Source organism: Falco naumanni, chromosome Z (assembly GCF_017639655.2).
Source record: "Falco naumanni isolate bFalNau1 chromosome Z, bFalNau1.pat, whole genome shotgun sequence".
NCBI lineage: Eukaryota > Metazoa > Chordata > Aves > Falconiformes > Falconidae > Falco > Falco naumanni.
The window spans coordinates 45875331-45896315 of record NC_054080.1 but is presented as its reverse complement, the minus strand read 5'-3'; the positions used below and the strand labels follow the sequence as shown (position 1 = coordinate 45896315).

At 38.7% G+C, this 20985-nt stretch overlaps 1 protein-coding gene across 2 annotated transcripts in view; it reads left to right on the top strand.

Moving 5' to 3' along the window:
- The window catches only part of APBA1 (amyloid beta precursor protein binding family A member 1), a 91001-nt gene that overhangs the window by 59171 nt on the left and 10845 nt on the right, over window positions 1–20985 (top strand). Inside the window, exons 3-8 of one of the 2 annotated variants that reach the window (XM_040579789.1) lie at window positions 4386–4487; window positions 7575–7614; window positions 11864–12009; window positions 17385–17417; window positions 18501–18587; window positions 19139–19324. In XM_040579789.1, coding sequence (XP_040435723.1) covers window positions 4386–4487; window positions 7575–7614; window positions 11864–12009; window positions 17385–17417; window positions 18501–18587; window positions 19139–19324 — 594 coding nt within the window. The remainder of the gene's footprint in view (window positions 1–4385; window positions 4488–7574; window positions 7615–11863; window positions 12010–17384; window positions 17418–18500; window positions 18588–19138; window positions 19325–20985) is intronic. The other variant, XM_040579790.1, reaches the window with a different exon arrangement.

Genomic DNA, 20985 nt, shown 5'->3' with positions numbered 1-20985 from the left:
TGGTCATTTTTGCAGCAGAAACTGCATGGGGGAGCTGTTGGGTCAGGCATAGTCCCTACTCAGGATGGTAGTTTGCGCCCTGAAGCAATGAATTGTGCCTCTCACTTAGCATGTGCACAGGAGGAGCCTGCAGGGGAGTCTCTGAGGCTGCCTGAAATTCCTGTACGGAGAGGTCTTATAGCAATTAGCCAAATAACGTTTTTCTGAAGTGAGCAGTTTAGTCATTTACCTTGTTTCAGGTCAACTCATATCATCTGTGCACAAACTGGCAGGGAGCAGGTGCTGGACCACTCAGCAAACTGAAGGGTAAGTGCACTGGTTGTGTGCAGTGACAGTTACACCACAATTACACCACAGCTACATTACGAACTTAAGTTTTCATCTTGATGTCACAGTTATAAATAAAATTGCATAGACTGTGCCACAGTATGCATGTACTTGTACAATAGTTGTCAGTTTTATTCTTTCAAACCCTCAGTTTTTAACATTATAGATAAAACAAATTTAAATGAAGATGGCCAATAATGATGAATAGTTACACTGTAAGGAAATTTAGCTTTCAGTTCCATCCTTTATGGGTACTTTATGCTGTCTGAAAGCTGTGAACATATGTTGATGGTCTCAGTCTAGATTTTAGTGAATAGAATTTGAACTGTTCAAATAACAGTAGATACTCTGCCACAACATAGCTGTGCTAAAACATGAGATTTATTGCCGTATGTGCTGTATTGCGTGGTGTTTGTGAAATTAGGCATCTGACTATATTTGCATGTTGGGCAAAAGTTCATAGTGCTTTGACCTTTACCTAATGTGTATGGGTACCACTCAAAAGACTGTTTATCACTAAAACCAAATAAACCTAAAAGCCTTGCTTTATCCAGTTGTCTCCTCTGAACTAATGCACAAGACCATACTTGCCATTCCTCTGCCAAGAGTCTGTAGATGGACATTAATATCGTATCAGTAATGGCCTTTTTTTTTAAGTGAACCTTGCATTGGTGAAGTATTTATTGATTTCATCCCTTTTGTCCCAGCTTTGTATGTGATAATGTGACCCACTAGGTTACTCTTTTCAGATAAGTTGCTGCTGAAAGCAGATAACAAAAGCTTTTATGAAGCAAGACCAGGTGGTTGCATTTGAAGGTGTTTCAGTGTAGGTTGTGTTTGTCCTCATGAGCTATTCAGTAGCCAGCTAGACTCACCTGGACAGGTTAGATGCAAAACAATCCTCTCCTGTTACAAGTTCTGTTACTAAATCCCTCTGCAGAATAGCAAGGAAGGTTTCTTAGGTGGAGTGGGTTGCATGTTAGTTAGAGTCAAACAACGCCAAAATTGAGATGGAGAATTTTTGGATGTACCAGGTTGAGTATCGTAAAAAAAATGTAAGTAGACATTCAAGAGGAGAAATGAGGTAACTAGTACTTTTTTATTGCTGCACTTCTGCTGATGGACCTCTCTACGTAGTAACAGTATGCTTCACACAAACCTACTATGTTTGCTCTGACAGCATTTTTCTTAGGCTTGTAAAACTTGTTTTATTAGCAGATAACGAAACAGTCACTAAGCATTTATTTCAGACTTCAGTTGTAGTGTTTTGAGCAGCTATGCAAATTGTCTATCCACTATGATGTACCAAAATATTTCTTGTTATCGCTGTGTCTGCATTCTTTCCTTGTGCATTGTATATGGTACCTCTAAAACTGCATTTTGATGCAGAAGAGAACTGAGTGTTTTTTCTTCAAAGGCTGAACTTTTTTATACAAATGTTTTTGGGGACAGCTGTCATGTCCTGTCATGTAGCAAACTTTGTAGGATGTTTGATGCTTGGGTTTGGTAGTTTTGGTTTTGGGTTTTTTTTTCCCAGAAAAATCTGAGCAGACATTCAAACAGAGCACATGGAAAGCTGTGTGATCATTTTGATGGTTGCTTAATTCAGATACTTCATAGATGAAAACAGCTGAGTACAGGTATTCAGTGCTGCTGGAGTAACTGTTAATAAATTTAAATGGTGCAAAATTTCTTAATGCCAGCAACCAACTGGTTTAAGTGAAATCATTTATTGTTATCACTTTAGTGTGTGAATGTCAGAGCTTTCAGGCATTTTAAAGAACTTTTTTTTTTGTGTGGAAATGTTGGTGCTAAAATATGATATGTTTTACTTTGTTTCTTTGTTTAGTATTTAAAGCTTAATCCTACAATATCCTGATGTCTTTATTAGGTTGATAGTATTGTGTACCTTTTATATTTAATCCTAACACAACAATACTATGTAACTATTGGAAATGCGAGTACTATGAGGACACTTCCTAAGTAACTAGGAGTTATCATTTGTGTGTTTGAGTCACTGTGGCGCTGTAATTTTGGTAATTACACAGCAGGTCAGGGGGAGCGTGTATCTCTCCTACAGCTCCTGTGTGAATGACTGTGCAAGCACATGCCAGCATTCTAGGGACCGTTTCACAGCTGCATCTCCTTTTTGCCCTGCAGTTGTAATTCAAAACAGGGAGATACAAGGGCTGCTCTTCTACCCAGGAGACACCTGTATAAGGAATTACCTCTTAACTCTTTGGAAGTAATTATAATATTTAGTAATTATCCAATACAGACCTTTTAAAGGAATGAAGGTAAAGAGAAATAGGAGAAGGAATTTTATTTTCTTGTTTTGTTCTATATCTGTGAAGCTAAGCTTGTAAAATTTAGTTTCCACACTATTTCATAGAACTCAAATGTTTCAGCTGGAGCAGAGGGAACTCCTAGACTGGAGCTGCTGCCAGCTGAGAGCACTGGAAGTGTAGCCATTTTCTGGTATGGCTCACTGGTTTAGAGAAAAGCCATGCCATGTGATTGTTTATGAAACCAGAAGAATAGTATTAGATTTTTCTGCCATCAGTGATGAACTGCTGAGCTGGCAAAGCTAGGACCAAACTCCTTATGTCAAAGGAGAGTGCAGAATGCCAGGGCTGCTGGGCGAAACGCCCAGCTTGCATAGCTAAATGCTAAACCTTTCTTTGAGGATTCACATTTTGGCATATGCACTGACATGTTTTGCAGGTATCTCCTTAAGATCTGCCTTTAAAAATACCTGCTGGGTTGAAGTTTGTACTTCTTTCATTTTGGTCGCCTTCATTAATTTCACACTCTGTGTTCTGTCATACCCCTGTACCACTCCTCCCTGCTCTGGACTTCAGATACCTTGCTACAGCTTTTTGGTGTTGCCAGCCTTCATTAGGAATTGTCTATGATTAGAATATCCTTTCCCAAAGCATTCTTTTTCTTTATCAAGATACTTGCTGACTTACCACGTAGATCTAGTCCATGATACTGCTTTTCTATGCTGTTCCCTTTGTTCCTCTGCTATGACATTCTTGATGATCATGAATGACTAGTACATGATTGGAAAGACAGTTTCTCCACTGAATTATTTATGGTGAAAGGAGAAGAATGAGGAAATCTGATCTAGAGAGCACAAGTATAGTACTGAGATCATAGCATGGACTGTGAAATACTTTCCAAGTTTGCGCTGTATCTAGGTCGAGGAGCCATAGTCCTTGATTACACTGGTATTGAATATTCCTTGGATACATCAGTATTACTCTGTATGATTTGTAAGTGTTGTTTTTTAAGATGATGGAATAACATTTATGGACAACCACTGCAGCTTACCTCTGCTGAGGTTAGATTAGTTTAGCACTTCAGGTTAATTATATCCAAGAGCATATGTGTTTATGGGGAAATTGCAGTCTTTTCTTCACTTTCCTCGACGACTAAATAATTTTTAGCTGAATTGGTTGTGTTCTGGTCATGGTCAATTCACCTGTCTCCCCTCACAGCTTACTTATTAGTGACTTTATATTTTCTTTCCTAGAATGAGTTTAGGATGAAGTCAGCCTTCAGTAAGCACACAGTCATTTCCCTGCATGCAATAGGCAAGTACTTGTGCAACTGAAGTCCTGTAACTGCAGCTTAGTTGAATGGTGACAGTAAGTGTAAGTAGTTGGCCCAATACCAATATCAGACAATCCTCAGTTCACCTTGCAAAAATACAGTTTTATGACACACTTTTGGCTGAGTGTTTCTTGTCGCTGAGTACAGCTTTTTATTTTTCCAACTCCTTAACTTTTATGTATTATTGACAAATACAGGTGGTTTTTAGAAGATTCAGCGGTTCTGAGAAAGTCCAATGAGAAACTGAAGTGTAATCATTATGATAAAAAGCAAGGGTTACAACATTAAAAGTGTTTGTTGTGTTGGTTTTGTTTGTTTGTTTGTTTGTTTTTTCTTCCCCTCTCATCTCTTATTTCCACTGCCAAGTTAGAGGAAAATATGAAAGAAGAATTTCTACATTGGTCGCTCAGATTATTATTTAATTTTCTTGCCATGTCTAGTCTCCATCTCCAGATTCCTCTTCACCTCGGGGTGCTGAGTCGGCAAGTAGGCAACATCACCAGGATGTCTGCAGTACAGCAGAGGCCTCCACTAATAAAGAGGTAGAGTGAAATTTCTAAAAAACCCACAGTTTTGTTCATGTAAATTTTGCCTTTTTATTTTCCTTCCCCCCTTGTACCTGTGCAATCCCTTCTCTTTTTGCAAAGTTGCAACAAACTTGGAAAGCTGATTTGTAGCTCCTTTCCCTTATGCTTGCCTGGCTGGCTGACTGAATTTCTAACATTTAAGACTGTTTATCATGGCGTTTCTGACTCTGTGTTCAGATGCCACTATATTTAACAGGCTGGGAAGCATAGATTTAGCAAACAGCCAATATCACCTCTGTATTAGAGGCAAAAGAAAGAAGCCCTTTGCTTTTTTCCATGCAGAATGTCTTCCTGCAAAGAAAAGAATGTTTCTCAGCCAGATGAAAAATCTTGCTTAAATGAACTCAGGTGGTATTATATGCTGCTTAATATTTTGTCATTGTAGAAACTGACCTGCCAGTGATTCACAGTCAGAATTCAGGTCCTGACTCCAGGCTCCTCAAAATACAGTTAAATACTTGGCCCCTACCCCTCATCTGGCAGGTTTTACACTGCAGTATTTCCACCAACAGGAAATGAGAAGTGTGAGTAGAACTTCTTGCAGTGTGAAAAGAAAATAATTTGTCATAAAAAGTATTTGGATTAGTATAGAATGACTGGCTCTGTAAACAGAAAAATCAGCAAATATTTAGTTTATTTTCTTTTTTAAACTTCAAAAAAATCTAGAAACTCTAGTCTGACAAGATACCATATTGTTACAGATAGCAATGCATGAGTTACTGTCCACAATGAAAAAAACTGATCTGCTCTAACTGGCAATAGTGATTAAGTAGAAACACTAATTATTAATCCATTCTTCCCCCCCGCCCCCCCCGCCATGTTATTGTTAAAGAATAAAAAAGCTTGTAACATGCATGTATTTGTGCTAGTCCATATTTGCATTTAGAAAATAATGAAAGGTTTCAAAAGACTTAAAACACTCATAATTTCTCATGTACTTAAAGCCTTCAACAAGAGATTGTGCCATTAAATATTCATCTGCTATATTTGTTAGCTTGTAAAAGCCTTTAGCTTTCTTCAGTACAGATTTGTCACTTCATATATATCCTAACTTTTAGCAGTTTTTAGATATCAATAAACTTACCCAAAGGAAGAAAAGAAAAAAGATGCTACTCATTTCAGTTTTTAGAACGTGCTCACACATGGTGTCAGAGGTGGTAAATCAGGTTTCACTGTGGGATGTGTCAGGCAGGCTGTTTGTTTCCCTCAGGTGAGCAGTAATTCCTGCTCTAGCACTTCTAATGGAAGAACAACAGTGATAAAGTGGCCTCATAATTTTTGGGAATGACTTCTAGGTCTTTGTAAAACCTTTTTTAAAAATACAGAGTTTACAATACTAGGTGGCAATGGGATTAACAAGAGTAATGAAACATTAATGAACTTAATGTTTCATTATTCATGATATGTAAATTAAAAGGTGTAAGTTTCCTCCTGTTGGTAACTTTACCTGTTACTTTACTATTTCTCTGGTCTTTAGACCAGTGGCGATTACAAACAATTGTTGAAGACTGTGTGGGCAGGTGGTCCAGTAAAAACATTTCACCCGAAGAGATCAAAAAGCCACAGTTCTGAAAAGGCATGTCAGTGTTCTCACACCAGCTTAAATGCCTTAATATCAGGAGATTTTGGTTTATTAACATCTTTATTTATGCTAGTACAATCTCTAATGGAGAGCTTTTTCAATTTTGCAGTACACTATAGTCATTTACACAAGGAACAGCAGGTGGTCACAGGCTGTGCAGGATCTGTGTGTCATGCATCTTTTGTTTTTGTTTCACAAGTTTTATTTTATAGCAAGATGAGCATCATTGGTTGAAAAATACTACTTTTAAAATCCGTTTTCTATTTGTTACAATGGAAAAGACTGCTTGGCGTTAGTCAGCTGAACTGTCACATAACTGTGAACTTCCTGGTTCACAATGGAAAACAATGCAGCATATATTTCAGTGTATGTTGTCTGGAAATATGCTGGAAATTGTCTTAAGATATTATGCATTATTCTGATCATACAGAGATTTTTCTTTTAATAAAACTGTATTAAACAGGCATTGGAGGAGTTACTGCTAATACAATCAGTTGTAGATTCGTTAAAGTTTTGTAATCCTTGGGATACCCAGAATTCTTATCTGCAGCACATGTGATATCAGCAAGTATTTCAATATACCTATTGCCATCTGTATATTGCCACACAGAATTTTCTTTGATAAATTTTCCAATGTTGTTTGCATTATTGATTATAACAAAATGATGAGTCTTACTCACTGGAAGTCGTAGCTTTCACATGTTTGGAGTGTTAGTCTTTCACATAAAATTGAAGTCAGAAGTAAGGTCTTACTTTAGACTGTGTATTTACATAGGCAAGTCAGGATTTTTTTTTTTGTTTGTTCACTTTTTACATAAGTGAAGCTACCAGATGCGGTTTTGTGCTTGATATGGTGTAACCATACTTGGTGGTGAGATGTTAAGTGAATTCAGTTACTCCACAGAACACAGGTTGCTACCTAACCTGTTAAAATTTAGAAAGCTTTTTGTAAGGCTGTATTAAATGTGAGGGATACCTCTAAAACCTGTCCTAATGAATAACAGAATTTGGTTAATGAATAACAATTTTGTTAGTGAATAACTGACCAGGCTGATGCTTTCAGTCATGAATAATAAAACTATAGCCTTATTTTATATATTCCTGCAGGTATTTATTTGAGATATGATGTATTCTCTGGCATACCTCTTGATTAGTAAAATTAGATTAGAGCACCTATTGGTAGACAGTTAATATACTATTGAACACCAACAAGTAACTGAACACTGGGCCTAGCATGTTGCCTGGAAGGTAAAGACACAAATGGAATACATTGAATTTAAATCTAGTAGGTGCTTAGATTTTGAAAATACTAAATGTAGTAATAAATCTTAACAAGTGGTGATCTTCCTTTGATAATAAATATGACTGATTTACTTTTTCTTTTTTTGTCATGGAGAAATTTTGAATGCATATTTGTGCATGCTCTGTTCTGTTTGAAATCCTTTTTGTCTTAATTACAGTCCAGAAAAAGCTTGGCTTCATTTCCAACCTATGTTGAAGGTAAGATAATTCTACAGTTTCTAAATGTTTTTTCATATCCCCAAACCTCCAATATTTAAAACATCTAAAATTTTATTTTTATTTGCTGAATAGAAAAACTGCAAGGGTTGGGTGTACTCATTTAGAGTAAATTGTATCCAGTCTGGAACCTGAGCTAATTGTACTGTGCTCTTTTTGTAGTTCAGGAACTTGGAACTTTTATTTTTTTAGTGTTTCATTCATAGTTTCTATGTCAGTTCTGCTGATTTTTTATCAGTATCACTTAAAACACTACTAAATTTTTGTGGTATTTACACAACACGTATGAATGTGTGCGGACAAGGAAAACAGTCTAAGCAAGAAGATTCTAGTGCTCTGTTCTGCACTGATTTCAATTGGCAGATTCAGTCCAATCTCAGTTGGATTAATTAGCAAAATTGAATTAATTTGATTAATTGGGAGCCCTGCCAAAGGAAGTCTGCATTGCTTTACAGCTGCTTGTCTTTTAATTAAGTAGTGCTTCCTGTCTTAGAGTGAAGGTTGTGTTTGTACTAGTGCTGTATTTATTCAGAACAATGTGAAAAAGCAAGTTACCTGCTACATGAACTTGTTACCTTTCGTATGAGTCTGCATCCTGTGTATACAGGAAGACTGCATGCTGTAAACCACAGTTATTTCATTATGAGAGCAGCAGCATATTTCATTGTGACAGAAGCAGAAAATTTGAAGTTTCATTTAGTTTTTTGTCCCCTAACAGTGCTTGTTGCATATGCTTGATGGAATGCCAGAAATACAGTTGAGATGATACATCATTTGGACTGTCTTGGAACTCCTTGGATTACTTTACAGTGTGCTGTGTTTAAGCTATTATGTGATAATTCTCTTTAGACTGCAATTGGATCATTTTTTAGTCTTCAGTGTATGAGCTGCATATTTTGGAATCTGTCACTAGAATGTCAATAACGTAAACTTCATACATTGTTTTGAAACTAGATGAGCTCTGGAATTTTGCAGCAATGAAGGATCACTCTAGAACTGAAATTCATCTCCTAGTGGTAGCCCTGTCTATCAAGGACTAACTTAAATAGTCCTTCTCTCCTCAAAAGATAATAATTATAAATTAAAATTTTCTTAGATCTCAGTCCAGTGCAGAATTCCTTAAAACCCCAAGTTTTTCCATTTTTATGCACTAGCAGTCCAAGAAAATCTTGCTAGTACTTTCATTCAGGTAATAATTTAATTGTCAGAAGTGGTAAATGGAGGGGATCTTAAAAAAGCAGCGCTGTCTGTGTGTTCACCACTGAAGAAAGTAAAGCACATGCCTTTTATGGTTTTAATATGCTTCCTTCTGGGAGTCTTATCTACACTTTTGTCAATTTATATTTATGATTTTTGTGTTTTGATCAGAAATTGTACTATAAAGGGTTTTGTGCCCTTTATAGTGAAGTGATGAAAGTGGTGAAAAGGCCTTGGTATGTAGAATAACGAATAGCAACACTTGAAATGCCGTATGGTTTCAGGACTGGAAGAGTGTGCAAATATACAGTACTTCCAGATGCATACATTTCCTTCAGGAAAAAATTCCCATTTTGGGGGGCTTGAAAGTGACTCATTCATTTTGAGAGTTTTCCAGATACATAGTATCTGAACAAATTCTGCACTTTGGAGATGAGCATCTTAAAATTACTAGTCATAAATTTTCATATTTAAAGAAACCATAAAGGAGACGAGCTTGCTGATAAGATTTATATATCTACTTCTGTCTGTGTTTCAGTGTCTCCAGCTCTTTCTTTTACCATTTTAATCTAAATAGTGACTTGCATTTCTTTGGGGCCAAAGTTACCTGTGCTCATTCTCAGGGGCTGTTAATCTCTTCAGTTAGAACAGAATTGGCATTCTGAGTAATGTTAAACTTTGAGCCCCATCACCTTATAGCTCAAGATACCCCTTGAGCTAATAAAAGCTCCCTTCCGATATTGTAGGGTTTTTGCTTTGCTCTTACGGGAAAAAAAGGCAAACTGAAAAAGTTTACTTTTTTGGTGATAGAATATAGACACTTTTACTCTTAGCATTCTCTAATATGATTTGCATTTTTATTTGTCTTGAACATAATTAGGTTAACCAGCCTCCCTTTTGGATCATGACAATTTTAACATGTAGCAAGGTGTTACAATAGAACATGTTTGCATATACAATTTTTAGATACAAATGCCAAATACCAAAAACTTAGGAGATCATCAGGTCATTCAGAATCTGCAGGACAAAGAGAGTTGTTCTGCCGTTCGGAGAGCCCAAGTTCTGTGTATTTAACAACATTTTTATTTAACTTTGTCCTTTACCTCAATATCGTTGTTGAGACTAACAGTGATGGCATAAAAGTACTTTTCTTAATTGAGCAATCAGTCTTCTTGGTAAAGGGAGACATTTTGTACCTGTAAAGCATTCCTGTGGAGGCTCTACTGCAGGGGTCCTCAAACTATGGCCCACGGGCCAGATACGGCCCCCCAGGGTCCTCAATCCGGCCCCCGGTATTTACAGACCCCCCCGCCCCCCCCCCCCCCCCCCCCCCGCTGGGTGCTGGGGGGGGAAACCAAGCAGCCGCAGATGGCTGCCTGCCACTGCATCCGCGCGCCGGCCCCCTGGTTAAAAAGTTTGAGGACCCCTGCTCTAATGCCTGTTGCACTAACTGCAGCTAACGCACAGGTGAGCAAGTGGCTGATGGCTGTTACTAAATTGCACCCTTCCTCTTTCTGTTGTGACTGTCAGTCTTACCATTGCAAGGCTGGTTTTGGTGGGTGAGGAAAAGCCGAGTGACTGTGTCTGTCCCTTTATAACAGTGAAAAGTTACAGAAATTATTTTGCTCAGGGATGATCCCTGCTCACAAAAGAACAAGCTATTATGAGAGATGGGCTAGATTAACAGTTAAGGCTTTTACTGGAGAGACATTGTATTGCGTTTGTGTGGCAAAGATTTGGTAGTGGGTGGGCTGCAAGGGTCCCTTCTGTGAGAAGCTGCTAGAACACTCCCCCGTGTCTGATGGAGCCAGTGCCGGCCAGCTGCAAGACTGGACCCGCTGTTTGCCAAAGCTGAGCCCATCAGCAACACTGGTAGCAACTCTGTGATAATGTGTTTAAGAAGGGGGAAAAGTTGCTGTGCAACAGTAATTGCAGCTGGAGTGAGGAGCCAGGCTATGGGAGAGAGGCAACTGTGCAGACACTGAGGTCAGTGCAGACGGAGGGTCAGGAGGGGCTCCAGGTGCCAGAGCAGATCCCCCTGCAGCCCGCGGTGCAGCCCACGGTGAGGCAGGCTGTGCCCCTGCAGCACGTGGAGGTCCACGGTGGAGCAGATCCCCACCTGCAGCCCATGCAGGTCCCCACACCAGAGCAGGTGGGTGCCCAAAGGAGGCTGTGACCCTGTGGACGGCCCAGGCTGGAGCAGCTCCTGGCAGGGCCTGTGGCCCCATGTGGAGAGGAGCCCGCGCTGGAGCAGGTTTGCTGGCCGGGCTTGTGACCCCACGGGGGACCCACGCTGGAGCAGGCTGGGCCTGATGGACGGCACCCGTGGGAGGGACCCGCGCTGGGGCGGTTCGTGAAGAACTGTAGCCCGTGGGAAGGACTCATGGAGAAGTTCCTGGAGGACGGTGTCCCATGGGAGGGACCCCACGCTGGAGCAGGGGAGGAGTGTGAGGAGCCCTCCCTGTGAGGAGGAAAAAGCAGCAGAGACAATGTGTGATGAACTGATCACAGTGCCCGTTCCCCGTCCCCCTGTGCCACTGGGTGGGGAGGAGGTAGAGAGATGGGGAGTAAAGTTGAGCGTGGGAAGAAGGGAGCGGTGGTGGGAAGGTGTTTTAAGATTTGCTTTTATTTCTTATCAGCCTCCTCTCTTTTGATTGACAGTAAATTAATTCATTTCCCCAAGTTGAGTCTGTTTTGCCATGGCGGTAATTACTGAGTGATCTCCCTGTCCTCATCTCAACCCCTGAGCCTTTTGTTATATTTTCTCTTCCCTGTCCAGCTGAGGAGGGGAGTGATGGAGCGGTTTTGGTGGGCACCTGGTGTCCAGACAGGGTCAACCCACTGCAGATGTTGAGTGCATTTACTTGGCATTTTGTACCTTTGAAAGTACTGGTTGCCATATGATCATGCTAAACTGTGAAGTATTTCAGAGGAGGATTTGCAGCCATCAGGTTCAGGCTCAACTTGTCAGATTGCTGTTGTTTTGCTGTGGTTCAGCATCATTTTCCACAGCGACTGCTTTCCTGTGTTACAGTTCCTGGCCCTTGTGATCCTGAAGACTTAATCGATGGCATCATTTTTGCTGCCAATTACCTTGGCTCCACTCAACTCCTTTCTGATAAAACTCCCTCCAAGAATGTGAGAATGATGCAGGCTCAGGAAGCTGTCAGCAGAATCAAGGTGAGGAATGGTTCCTGCTCCTTATTATATGGGTGCCTTAAGGTATGAACTTGTTTTTCCATGTGGGGTTATCTGTGGTTTCAGAAAGCTTAAGTTCCTCATCTTTCTTTCTGCAAAATAAATCACGTGTTTAGTGATGCTTTTGGAACAACACTGATCAGGAAAATTTACCAGATAATTTTAATTCCCTTTAGTAATACTTCTGCCATGTACTCTAGGCCAGATCTGAAGCCAGATTCAGTGAAGTGGTCTAAGTTATATATTACCAAGTTATATATTACCTGGGTATTGGGGGGAAAACAGATTTAGGGTATAACCAGTAAGTACTGCAGGTGTTTCTTTCCTAACACTTGATGGAATGGGTACTGTGGTAATGTTTGCAGTTATTTTTGACCCTGTTGTGGGTATTAGTTTCTCCACCACATAATAGCTATGAACTGATTTAAAAAGAAAAAGAAAAGCCTGTGATTGTACCGAGATGTATGGAAAAAAATAATTTGCCCTGGAATCTGGTATGTTTGCTTTGTTTGTTTGGAAAACAGAAGTGCCTACCAATTCTGTACAGGCCGCAACAAGCAATGGGCATGCTGCTGTATTGTAAGTAACAATAATGACATTGTCAACTGAAGTTAAGTACTGCATGGTTGTAGAGTATGCTGCAATATTCCCACTAGCCATATGTGACTGGGTGGTATGCACACCGCTTCATCTTCTGCTAATTCAGCTAACCAACACAATCTTATCTGAAAGTCTTCTTTAGTTTAATACTTGTGTGTTCCTCTTTTGTATAGTTTATTTTGGATTCCAACTCAAACTCTGTGTGCAATCGTATAAAAGGGAGAGGAGGAGAGACAGTATGTTATCAGCAAAGCCGATAGCACTGTCTATTAAAGGTTGGCTGATTCTTCCTACTGTTACTATTCCTTCCAATGTTTTCCATGCCAGGTGTTCAGTTCGGTCTGTGAATGTGACTTTCACAGTGAAGCTCTTAGTAGAACCATTGAGATACTTCCAGAAAGTGTAATTTTGCTGATGTTCAAATATGTGATTTCTTGTAACCTTGTCTCTGAAAATCACTAACACTCTAGCATTTTCGAGGCAGGGGTGTAGCCTTCCTGTTACAGATAAGTCGTCTTCTGCCACCTCTGTAGAAGTTTCCACAAACTTAAACAACTGCTGAACCTTTTGAAAAAGAATGATTTATCTGTGTTTATTGGAAACTTTGGATTCAGTGACATTTTTTAAAAGGATTTTTTCACTCAGCTTTCTCAACTCTGGCAGGTTTTGGTGGGTTCTTCCCAAAGCTACAGTGGAGATTTTCCCCTAGAGTCTGCTTCTTTCCTGCTCTGGGTGTGAGTAAGGCTGTGCCTCGCTGTTTAATAGTCCCCATGTGTTCTTTCTTGATGCTGGGCCACATGGTAGAAAAGTTGTCTGATTTGAATGCACAGGAGACTAAAGGTAAGATAGAGAAGGGAGTGAAATACGGGCTTCAGTGAGGCTGGATCTAGGAGGGCCACATCACTGGAGATTGAAAGGAAAGATTAGCAACAGCTGCCGCAGGAAACTGTACCAGGAACTGAACGTGAACCTGGGGGTGGGCTGGAAGTTTGCACCTGGAAGGTGAAACTTGCATGGGAGTACACTATTAGACAGAGATTGAAAGAATGTGTTACAGAAAACAGAACAGAATTGATTCAAAGTGGGCCTGTGAGATGGTGTAGAATCTTTCCCTGATACTAAATGTTAATTTTTTAGAAATTGTTTAACAAAATAAAGTTTTTTCTGAGGATTCTGTTATGCCTCATCAGTGCTGTGCCGCAAAACGTAAGAAATCTGTTCAGCTCATTTCACTCACAAACCCCATAGTTTATACATCCATACAAATTGTCAGACACATATATTCTTGGTTGTAGTAAATTCATCTCAAGATGGAGGCCCAAGTAATTACATTGTTGACCTGGTAAAACCCTAGCTGGTGTGCAGAATTTTCTGAAACTGTATTTCAGAAAATTATTGGCTTACTGCATGACACACAATACCATTGTACACTTCCTTGACAGTTACTGCTTTTCTGCTTCTAGGTGAAGCTCAGGCAACGTAAATGTACCTCCCTGCACCTTGGGGTTTTTGGTTTATTTGGGTTGGTTTTGATTGGTTTTCTGATTGCCATTAAAGCTAAACCTTTTAAGTGAGACATCCATTATGATGGAGTTCCTGCTGCTAAATTCATCACTGCATAATATAGGTGTTAGCCCAAATGTATAAAATATTGTTCACACAATGACTAAGATACTTGGGTGCTAGTCGTGTTTGTTTACAGTGTGTTAGGTGTTGCATGTGAAACATTTCTCTGTAGTTAAAGAAAACAAAGGTTATGATTTAAGAATGAGTTTTAAAAATTTTTCAGACTTGAAGTTAAGAACATTAAAAAGGGGGAAGAGCTTTGTTTAAAGCCCACTGTGTACACATAGCTTCTCTATGAGTGTGTTCCTTTTGAATTTATTAATCCCTATAATGTTTCCTTTTAGCAGAGCCTTCAGACCACATAATCATTTAGAATATGAACAGATTTTGAAAACAATTCTCTTTGCTGCTGCTTTAAAGTATCTCTTCAGTTTAGAAGTATGAGGGTTGGGTTGGTTTTTTTTTTTTCCTTGGACTTCATCTCTGTGAAAACCAACTAACTTAAAACAGATGCACTGCTTTGAAGATGTTTGTAAAACAGTTATTTCACATTTCCACTAGCCGGTACCTTCAGTAATATAAAGGGTATATCACCATCTTCAGACTGTAGTCTCGTTTCTTTAGATACCACAGAAAAAAATGCCTTTTCACATTTTGCTTGGAGTGGAGCTATAGTACTTGTAACAATAAAAAAGTTGATGTTCGTGGTTACAATTCACAGCTGATCTGTGTTGGTTACATTTCACATCTGAACTAACAATTAACTTTCATTTTTATTTTTCATCAGCAGATTTGAGCTGTGTGGCAGGTTTGAACATCTTTAGATAACAACTGAGTAATTACTGAATGTAATTTAAGGTAGAACCCATGTGTGGGAATAATACGCACATTTTGTTCGCTCAGTATCATCTCGGTGTTCACTGAGTTGCAGTACATTTTTTGTAGAGGTTAAATGGGTTGAGTATCTTTAAGACATCCTGTAGGAAAAGTGGAAGCTTGCTGGTTTTTTACAATTTGTAATTTTGGAAGTTGCTACTAGATACATAGTTAAATTTAATTTACCTGAAATGAAAAGTCTGGCCTCTATATTTTTAGAAAAACTGTATTTTATTTAGATTAAGTAGTTTCTGGTTTTTTTCTAAAAATTAGAATCTTTTGCTCTGAATTAGCAAAATAACATGGTGATAAAGAGGATTGGATTGATGAAGTGTCTTGCATAGAATTATCTTTTTTTTTTTTTTTTTTTTTTGCCCCCATGGACCATGACTACTTTTCATGGCATTTCAGTGTAGTGTTAAATCACTTACTAGAATTGGTTATTCCATATCATCACCTTAGTTTTATGAAATATTTGAAAGTAATTCTTCAAAAAACTAAAATACTACTAAGACCAGATGCTTCCAGTGCAAGAGCAGAATTTTCATTAAATTGAATGATAGTGTGTTTTGATGAATCTGTGATTCTGCTTTGTAAACCTCTAGCTCAAGGATTCCACACACACACACACACACACACACCCTTTTTATTCTTTTTGGCTGGTGCTTTTCTTCTTTTGTGAGGTCCATCACTCTGTAAAGTTTGGGGAGTGGGGCAAGTTGTCAGAAGGGAAGCCTGGTTTTGGAAACAATTTAAATGCTCTGTCTCCTGAGTTTATCCCCCCCCCCCCCCCCCCCCCCCCCCCCCCCCTTGTCCAGTGTATAGCAAGCAGCTTTTAGTCAAGATGATTATGTCATTTCTGACTACCAATTTAAATTAATATTAATCTAATGAAGCGCCTGCAGCATGAGGCAGTTATTTTTTTTTATTTTTTTATTATTGCTTTTTATTAATTGCTTTTGCAGTAGTTTGCAGTCACCGGGCTATCAAATATTTCTTAGTTTCCAAAAGGTGACTAAAAGCTAGTGAGAGAATGTTATTTGTAAATAAGCAGCGAGGTCTGAAGTTTCAGTAGCCGCTTTCAGATTTGTTTAGGCAAAACCTGAGAGATGGAAGTTGTGAGCATCAGTATAAAACATTTGATGTGTCTTGTGATTCAGGCTTTCTGTTTGTTCTTCATGGAAGTAGTTAGCCATGCATCTTTATGAAGCCTGTGATACTCAGCTTCCTTCCCACTACAAGTACACCTGTTAATTTAATTAGCTAAGAGGCAACAGTCTAAGCTAAGCAGCTTAGACTGTTGGAAGTAAAAGGATATCTGCCAGCCTGGTGAGTATTGTGTTTCTGCAGTAAGCAGGTCTGTAAGTTCAGTTCACCTGGGTTTGAATTAATGATTGCAAGCCTGTAAGAATAATGCTTATTTGTGTTGTTATTGTTGCTATAGTAGTAGCACATGAGGAATCAATTTGTTGCAATGGGTTGATACATGTCTGGATGTAAATCAGTTAAACTACTTGGTGACAAGAAACCTGGATTCAGGTGTTTGTGGAACTGAAGTACATGCTCCACTGCCTTCTTGAAAAAATGTGGTAGTATTAACGTATCTTTGTGCAGGTGTCACAGTAAAACCTGTTGTCTAGATATGCAATGTTAACATCGGTGTGGATGTATTTGCACAGAAGGAGGAGAACTTTGCACAGAATGGAGGTGAAAGTTGACTTGTGTCATTTTGTTTTTCCAGGAAAACAGCGTAGTTTTAGAGAGGTTATTTTCTGAAGACTGTTTAATTATGAGAGCATTAAGAAACGTCAGTCTAAATTCTTTAGATCTGAAAATGTTGGGGTAATAATGGCTAAGATTCTTCTTTCACCTTTTACATTGGTGTTGATTCAAAAGAAGTGGTATCATGGTTAACACTGCTGTAAATGACGGGAAGTGCCATTTTTTGTCCTTAAAAAGAATCCCAAGAAAAAAAACTCACAAAACCACCTCCTTGTTTGTTTTGAGTAACATTTTAAATGGACGAAAAAACCCAAACACTAAAAAGCAACAACAGGAAAAAACCCAAACCTTTCATGTTCTTCCTGACTTTTTTGGTACAGTTTATTTTTTAAAGTCATTGTGCTAAACATGAAAATTTTAGGGGTTTTTTAAGCCAAAAAGAAAAGGAGGAAATTAATCTAAGCAGGGACTAATTTAGAACAGCTAGCAGTCTGTGAGCCCTGGCATTAGCATGCAGATTCCTGCTTGACTTGGAGTCTCTGTAAGTCCTTCTCTAACTATTGTCCTGTCTCTGTTTGTTCCATGCTAAGCAGATGGCCCAGAAATTAGCCAAAAGCAGGAAGAAGGTGCAGTACAAACTCCCATCAGCTTGATGTTATGCGTGTTGTTTTCTGGGAGGGATTTTTGCCTTTCTTTTTATTTTATGTTTTTATTTTCTGCATCCAGCAAGTTTTTTTTTAGATTTGTTTCTGAGCCACCATACAAGTTGACATTTCTCAGAAATCAGTTGCCTGATCAGCCATTTTTTGTTGCTTATCATTAGCCATTTCACATTAGAAATAAGAGTAAAGATTGGATGGTTACAGGCAGTACCCAAAATGCATACTAAAGAAACAGGACTGACATGGCAAAGGTTTTAATTCTGTAGAACGATAGATTAAAATTAAGTCTTTTTTTTATTTATTTATTTTGTTATCTTTCTATAAGAGTGCTTTGTTTGATTTACGGATGTGTCAAATTGCTGGATGCAAAAAACCCCATTTATGTATATACACATAGTAATATGCTGAGATTGACTCATTTTAGTAGTAAGTTTCATTTATGGAGTTTCTAAGTATCTTTGAGCAAATATTATTTTTTAAAAGATTAAAATTTTTTGCTTTCTGTTAACAAAATACGACTTCTAAAGTGTGTTAGTGCTTGAATAATATATTGTCTAACTGTGAAGGTCTTACCAGAACTGCATTATGAATTGCCTAAACTGTACCTACCTGTGGTGCAGGTTTTTCCATTGGTCTTGGCAGTCACTGTTAGCCCATATACAAATTTCTCAGGCAAGAGATGCAGTTACGCCTTTCTATGGCTTGTGTGAAAAACCTTCTTTAAAGTGGGATTCATAGTGTGGGAAAAATGGGAGAATAATTTTGATTGTCATGAAATCTTTATATAGTTCATGTTGCAGTCAGGCCTATTTTTACTGAATTGGTGAAGCTTTTATGGTGTTAACATTTTTTTCAAATAATATCCAGTTCACTTTCACATATATGTATATAGTTTCCATATCTTTGTGTTTGGCTTCTGCAGTCTAATACTCTATCTTGCATTGCTGTTCTGTTGACTGTGTCTTGGTGCACCCCTGTTCATAAGCTAACATAATTAGTAACTATGTACCTAATGTGTTTGTTTGACACTAATCCATTTATTTTCAGGCTCCAGAAGGTGAATCTCAACCCATGACTGAAGTAGACCTCTTCATTTCTACACAGAGAATAAAAGTACTGAATGCAGACACACAGGTATACACAAAGACACCTTTGTCAGTATTGTGGTAGTAGGCTTCTGAAACAGACTTCCACCTACCTGCCAAAATTTGTCCTTTAAAAAGTCCAGGCTCCATGCTCAAGAATTGTGTCATACATTAAATTACTGTGGTGTGTCTGACTGTAGAAATTATTAGAATTTGCAGGTAAGCTAATTGCAGTCAGCTCACTTCTTATGAGCTATAATGTGTCAAGTATTGATTGTGTCCAGAGTAACCCAAAATGTTTGCTTGTGGCAATTTGAAGTCTATAGTCCTTTGCACATACATGCCCAGCATACTCACATGCCGATATTGAGGCCTGTGTGTGCTTTTCCACAGAAAACACAGCTTTAATTTGTAAAACTTGCTCTTTGCTTTACTTTTGGAAAGTGAAGCTCTTGTTTTCTTTTGGCGTCTGCCTTCATGCATGACAGGTATTACAGATTTCACTTGGCAAAGGTCTTATATTGTTTGTTTTCATAATGCTAGGTATGCAATAAGAACTTCATTGAAACAGGTACTTATGTTGGTTTTTGTATTCCCCAGGAAACCATGATGGATCATCCCCTGCGGACCATTTCTTATATTGCAGATATAGGAAATATAGTTGTTTTGATGGCTCGTAGGCGAATGCCACGGTCTAACTCCCAGGATAATGTGGAAGCATCTCATCCTTCTCAAGACGGAAAGAGGCAGTACAAAATGATTTGCCATGTCTTTGAGTCTGAGGATGTAAGGAATTACTCTGTCTTGTAGTTTTCTAGGGGTGGAAGTGTAAGCACATTTTAGTGGGCTTGAAGTCCATTGCAAATAGTCCCATTTGTTCTTTAACTGCAACAAAATACTTCATCTAAGTAGAGGAACATGCCTTCTGTTTGCATGTTTGCACCTGACATTTTATTCACAAAATTGGTGTTTATAGTAATGCTTCCGATCTGCCAGCTCCTTCAGTGCCTTTCAGTAACAATGAGAGGAGGGTCCAGTTGCCACAAATACTAGCTCAGATTCCGTGTGTGAGAGTGAAAGCCTGTCAGATATGCCTATTTTCCTAGAGAAATCCTAATCCTAAATCTTGCATCAAGTATCAGTCACTGATACGTACTAGAAGGCGAGGGATTTTTTTTGTTTGTTTGTTTGTTTGAGACTTGTACTGGGGAGCAGTTGCTGACATCATATCAAAAAGCCAGCAAAGGAAGTTCGTAATTTCAGTAGTCCCAAAGTATGCTGAATAGAGACACAGCTGTGTAAATTTTAGTCTATGGTGCAGGTTACTAAGTTACATGATATGGGACTTGATAGTGTGTTTTCACGATCAATGTGCATAACTTGCTGATTTTATACAGTTTTTAAAGCTCAGTAACTGAAAGGTAAAATCAATCATATCAGATTGAAGTGGATTGATATGTAGTTGTCAGGATCATAATCAGGTTAGCCCTAATAATTTGGGAAAATAAAAGATCTCAGTTCTCAGCCCTCCAAATAGCAGAGTATTACTTAAGAGAACTAAGGTGAAAAACAGTTTCTTATCAAATACTCCTGTGTCTTCCACTCTATAATGTATCAGCAAGGACTTGGGAAGGTTTTCTTGAATAAGCAACTGATTTTATGTAATGATGAATCTCTACTAAACCCATGTCTGTATAAAGTATACGGGTGCAGATTAATGTACATATATGACTTACTGCTGAAGTTAAAAAGTAAGGACAAGAGCACTGACAGAATTGATCCTCAAACAAATTTTTGACAGAGAGCATAGAAAGTTGTGATTTTTTTTTTCCCCAAAAAAATAACATGTAGGCCACTTTTGCAAAGCCTTTCAAGAAACTGGTGTGAAAATAAAACAGCTTTGATGCTGCTTTTCCTGTCTTTCTAGTCACAAGTTTGGGCACCGCTTGCTGTCTTACTGGCCAGTTGAAAAGGCAAAAAACAGTCAGATACCAGAGGCTGGAGCTTATTTTCCTTCAGCTTTTGGTGGTCTGACTATGATCCAGACTTCCTGGATCCGTTTCCCAGGCTGCTATTAATACTCTGGCTAGCTGGATTCTGTTTCCTTCTGGGGATAACTGACATTACTTTTTGTGGTTTGTTTGGGTCAGCCCGTATTTGTGTCAGATGTGATCCCCTCTCTGCCACGGGATGTTGGCCTGGAAAGTATATGCCTGTAGATGAAAGAAAAACATTGCTCAGTGATGTGAAAACACGCTGAGATGTTACAGGAGATTATACCTCTCCTTAGTCACGATATAGTTCGCAAATAGATTGCAAATTCATCTCAGATACCCAAATGACTGAGAAAGAGTTAGAATGGAAACCTTGCAGCACCTGTTAACAGCAAGGAGATGGCAGCTTCAAAGATACTGTAGAGCCAGTGGAGTTGTACAGCCTGTTCATAC